Source organism: Bidens hawaiensis, unplaced genomic scaffold (assembly GCF_021521415.1).
Source record: "Bidens hawaiensis isolate Kalapana, Puna unplaced genomic scaffold, B.hawaiensis_p1.1 tig00000141_1, whole genome shotgun sequence".
NCBI lineage: Eukaryota > Viridiplantae > Streptophyta > Magnoliopsida > Asterales > Asteraceae > Bidens > Bidens hawaiensis.
The window spans coordinates 17022-22145 of NW_027491018.1; the positions used below are offsets into that span (position 1 = coordinate 17022).

General features: G+C 36.7%; 1 protein-coding gene across 1 annotated transcript; it reads left to right on the top strand.

The window, feature by feature from the left end:
- The first annotated feature begins 2049 nt into the window (after positions 1 to 2049).
- LOC143573614 (O-fucosyltransferase 20-like) lies at positions 2050 to 4749 on the top strand. The gene is made up of 5 exons (XM_077058470.1): positions 2050 to 2653; positions 3008 to 3176; positions 3362 to 3451; positions 3562 to 3845; positions 4113 to 4749. The coding sequence occupies exons 1-5, from the start codon at positions 2061 to 2063 to the stop codon at positions 4594 to 4596; spliced, it is 1620 nt and encodes a 539-aa protein (XP_076914585.1). The 5' UTR covers positions 2050 to 2060; the 3' UTR covers positions 4597 to 4749.
- The last annotated feature ends 375 nt before the right edge of the window (positions 4750 to 5124 follow it).

Below are 5124 nucleotides of genomic sequence, written 5' to 3' on the forward strand. Positions count from 1 at the left end.
CACACACTGTCATGTTTTTTTTGTTCATTGACCTCGTAGCAGTAAACTCACGAAACCCCACCAATACGTTGGTAAATAATTTGATCATCTAAAATGCTCATAACCAAATGTCACCTTAATTGTTATTTGATCATCTAAAATGCTCTAAAATGCTCATAACCAACGTTTTTTTCTTAGTTGTAGCCGAAAAACGTTTTTTGGTCAATCGCACCCATTTTCATGCCAGTTGACGGTTGAAACGGTTGTTAGTTATTCGGCTATGATCTGGGTCTGTTAACCTAAAAACGTTGTTGTCGGGGATCGTGATAACTTGCAAAGACCAATTAATCAAAAGAAAGCATGGTAGAAACAGACGGATTACATGTCATACATCGATATCTATTAAAAAAATTGATTTTGTTCCAATGCTAAACCAGTAACACATATCAATATTCCAAACCAAAAGAGTACAATTAAATATGAAGTTGACTTTAACTACAAATTGCAAATGGTTGACTTTTTCTGTACAAAGTTGTTAAAGACGAAGACACTACAACGATACATAGTATAAATATATTGTGATAAGTTAAATTATATAAACAAATAAATACATAATTTTGAACTGCAAAAGGGTTGTTGTGTCAAAAACATATACACTAGATATACCATAAGTCCATAACGCTTGTTTGCTTTAGAAAATTTATTTTTTAACACTCACTTACATGAAAAGTCTAAGATAATTAACATGTATTAGTTTGGAAAGAGTTGGCTTATTCGTGTAGAAATATATAGTACAGGTTTTTCTAGAATTATTGTCTTGGAATTAAAGGGGAGGGTAGTATAGCTGAACGGAGTCAAGCGAAGCCATTAATTTTTAAAATTTGTATGGACTAGACATAATTAAATTTACACCAATCTTTTTTTTGATTATTGAAGACATGAATACTAGTTTATTACAATTGAGATTACCTTCAAAACTAAGCCAACTGAATTATCTAAGTTTTGGTTTTCCAACAAAGATTTAATAAAAATCATTTTTAATGACCCGACCCCGTAAGATTAAAACGTATATCGAAGAATTGTACATCCAGTCCAAAATATTTATGGCAGATAATGTCATCTCAAGTCAACTAAAACCATCCCAACTATGCTCTATTGAGTTCATCTGAGTAATTATACTCGACCCCAACTACCTGGCTAGTTAATCGATTAACCCGGAATGGTTTCCCATCTTAGCCGGTTACTCGGTGGTGGTGCTCGGCTTGGCGCGGTCCACCCTTTGAAGGCTTACATTAACTAATCAAACATACATCAATAAAGTGACTATCTTCAAAGTTCAAACTCATTAATATATGAATCGGATATCTTGGAGTAAAAGATTCTCTTTTTATCAAAACTATACTATTGCTTTACACATTTTAAGTTACATTAATGCTATTTAAGGACGAACGGATTGTTCCTTTTACCAAAAGACCAAAAGGGCAACCGTTTCATCATGACTTACATTTACCATTGATAACCCCACCAAATGCTATTTGGAATTCGCAATGTCTCAAGCTCGAATCCAATCCTAATCGAGTTTTACTGTATTAGACCTTCAGGTGATGACGGGTTTTTCTCAAAACAAGAGATGGTGAGTTTGAGCTAATAGATGTGTAATCACGGATATCTGATACCTTCTTTTACATTCTTTTACCATTGGGTTACTCCAAATACCGAGAACTTTTCTATTTCTAAAAAAAAAAAACCCACCAAATGGATTGCTATAAAATATAAGTCTAAACCAAGATTCAAACTACCTATACTAAAATAGTTTCATAACCCACCCATCCATGCACCCATCCTACCCCCCCCCCCCCCCTCACACAATCACACCTATATATAAAACTCTGACACAAATTTATGACTTAGCAAACATTTTCAGTCTTCACTTATTTCTTTCATCCATGGCTCCATGCCCTTTCATTCAATTCTCTGTAAAACATCATGACCAAAACAAATAATAACAACAAAACCAACACCAAAAGGGTGGTGTTCTTCATCTCCCACCAACATTAACACCTTCTTTTCTTCATCTGTCAATGGCCATCTCAAAGAGTGTCAACTGCAAGAAACACCATCATCACCAATGCTACATATCTGTACCTTCAGAGATCATAAACTCTCTCTCATCCAACTCACTCCAGTCTCTTCTTCTTTCTCCCAAGAAAGCTTCAAAGACTGCAACTTTTTCAAGATCAAAGCTTTTCAAGAACCCCAAAACATGGTTTTTGTGTCTTTTTCTATGTGGGTTTTTGTTTATGATGAAGATGTGGTACAATTTTGACCCTTTTGCAGCAAACCCATGTGGGATTACACCCCAAAAGGTGATTCCAAATGGGGTTTCAGAATCTTTGGTTAAAGGTCAAGAAAATAAAAAAGATGAGGAATTGGAGGGGTTTTGGAAGCAGCCTGATGGGCTTGGGTATAGGCCTTGTTTGGATTTCAGTAATGAGTATAAGAAATCAAGTGTTGAGATTTTGAAAGACAGGTCAAAGTATTTGGTGGTGGTTGTGTCTGGTGGTATGAATCAACAAAGAAACCAAATTGTTGATGCTGTTGTCATTGCTAGAATTCTTGGTGCTGCTCTTGTTGTGCCAATCTTGCAAGTTAATGTTATTTGGGGAGATGAAAGGTATTTTGTTGATCCTTCAAAAAAAAAAAATTCCTTTTTTCAAATTTCAAATTTGATTTATAATTGTTCTATGTGAAGAAATTTATTATTTTGAAAATCTACAGAAAATAAATTGTCTTTTTGAGTTGATTTTCATCTTTTTCTTGGCTTTTTGGTAAATTTCAAATACTCTGTTACTAAAATTGTCCTTTTCCACTTAAATTTTCATTTTGAAACACACCCTTTTGAGTTGTCACCATTGATCTTTCATGAGATCAGCATTTTCTTATTAATTCATAAAATTTTGAGTCAAGCCTGTTTTCTTGATCCATATTATTTTTCATTTTTTAAAAAAAAAATTTATTGTTTTTGCAGTGAATTTTCAGATATATTTGATGTGGAACACTTCAAGGAAGCTCTAGCAGATGATGTGAGGATCATCTCATCACTACCATCTAACCATTTGATGTCAAGAGCAGTGGAAGAGAAACACACTCCCCTTCATGTTTCTCCTCAGTGGATTCGGGCCCGATACCTCAAAAGGGTAATCATCGTTCCATTATTCGAATTTTAGCTAAAATACGCGGTTTACCAAGTCAAGTAGTTAACTTTAATGATTCCAAGATTCAAAGTTTAGCCAAAAAACATCATACATTGTTGCATTTAGTCATCTGTTAGCCGCCTGCTGACCGATTCAATGTTTCCACGTGTGTTTGTTTGTTAATACAGATGAAACGAGAAGGCGTTTTGTTGTTACGCGGGTTAGACTCGAGGCTGTCAAAAGATCTTCCTTCTGATCTACAAAAGCTTAGATGCAAGGTAGAATAAACTAATTTACTAGAAGACTATTTGGTCAATTATCAAAACATGAGGGTGTTGAATATAAATACACGTGCGCCAGTCATAATACGTGTTTATAATTTGTTTAGGTTGCCTTTCATGCCTTGCGATTTGCACCACCGATTCGTGAGCTAGGAAACAAGCTCACGGAGAGAATGAGGAGCAAAGGGCCTTATCTTGCTCTTCATCTTAGAATGGAGAAAGATGTGTGGGTTAGAACGGGCTGCCTTCCAGGCTTGAGCCCGAAGTATGACGAGATTATCCATAATGAAAGAAAAAGTCGGCCCGAGCTCTTAACTTCAAGATCAAACATGACCTACCATGACCGAAAACTTGCTGGTCTTTGCCCGTTAACCGCCTTGGAAGTCACTCGGTAAGCCTTTTTCCATCAAGGCAAGCTTAATTATTTACTTATTTGTAGAGGTGGAAAAACGGGCCGGGTTGGCTCAATCATGTGGGACCGGTTGATACACTTTATGGGTCTGTGTTGGCCAGTAATGTTGGGCCGACCCAGTCACATTTGGCTGGCCCATGCACTTATGAGTCTGGGTCGGCCCAGTCATGTCGGGCCGACCCATATGCTTTATGGGTCAAAATACCATCTGTAGTCATTTTTGTTACTGATGATATGGACCTGCAGGCTTTTGAAGGCGCTTGGAGTACCGAAAAACGGGCGAATCTTTTGGGCGGGCGGTGACCCGTTAGGGGGTAAAGAAGTATTATCACCGTTAATGACCGAATTCCCTCATTTTTACAACAAAGAAGACCTAGCATTAGCCGGAGAGCTAGGCCCGTATGCTAAAAAGGCATCCATCATGGCTGCCATCGACTACATTATCTCTGAAAACAGTGACGTGTTCATGGCATCTCATGGCGGTAACATGGGTCATGCACTCCAAGGATACCGGGCCTATTCGGGACATAAAAAGACGATTACGCCCAACAAACGACAAATGTTGTCTCATTTTCTTAACGCATCTCTTCACGAAGACAAATTTAATAAGATAATATTGGATTTACATCGGGACTCGATGGGGCAGCCCGAGATTAGAACTAGCAAGGCCGAACGTGATGTAACAAAGTTTCCGATACCTGAGTGTATGCGCAATGATTCAGCTATTTAAAAACATATAACATGATTCAACAAGTTATCGGGAAGATCTTGCTTTGATTCTTGAAGTTGAGGGGAGGGGAGACAAGTGTTCATGGATTTGGAGATATTCATTGTTTTGATTATTATACAGATGTATACTAGATTAGTAACATGTATATAAAAATTACACAATAATATATATAGTCATGTTAACCTCCCTATTTTTGACATATGATGTCAACTGTATGTTGTAAACTCATTTAGAAGTATTTAAAGATTATTATTGGCACAAATTCGCACCTCCGTCTTCATTTGCTTCTGACTCTATGTAAACTAGTTAAGTCGAGCTCTGCTTGTTAATTTTAGACTCTACCTTTGGCTCGTGAGTAATTTGTCAAGCTCATGTACCAAATACAGTCGTTCAGGCTTCTGAGCCCAATCAAACTCGATATATGAAACTCAAGCTTTAACTCGTTTATTAAATACGAGTCTTTAGCAAACTGGTATTAAGTAGCTCGTGAATAGCTCAACAAAGGTGATTGTAATGTAATTTTTTTTT

Bases quoted from the DNA above. Each gene is read 5' to 3' on its own strand.
- LOC143573614 (XM_077058470.1), top strand. From the start codon at position 2,061: ATGGCCATCTCAAAGAGTGTCAACTGCAAGAAACACCATCATCACCAA. The intron at 3,452-3,561 runs GTAGAATAAACT...TAATTTGTTTAG, and splicing joins TACAAAAGCTTAGATGCAAG to GTTGCCTTTCATGCCTTGCG. The intron at 3,846-4,112 runs GTAAGCCTTTTT...ATGGACCTGCAG, and splicing joins ACCGCCTTGGAAGTCACTCG to GCTTTTGAAGGCGCTTGGAG.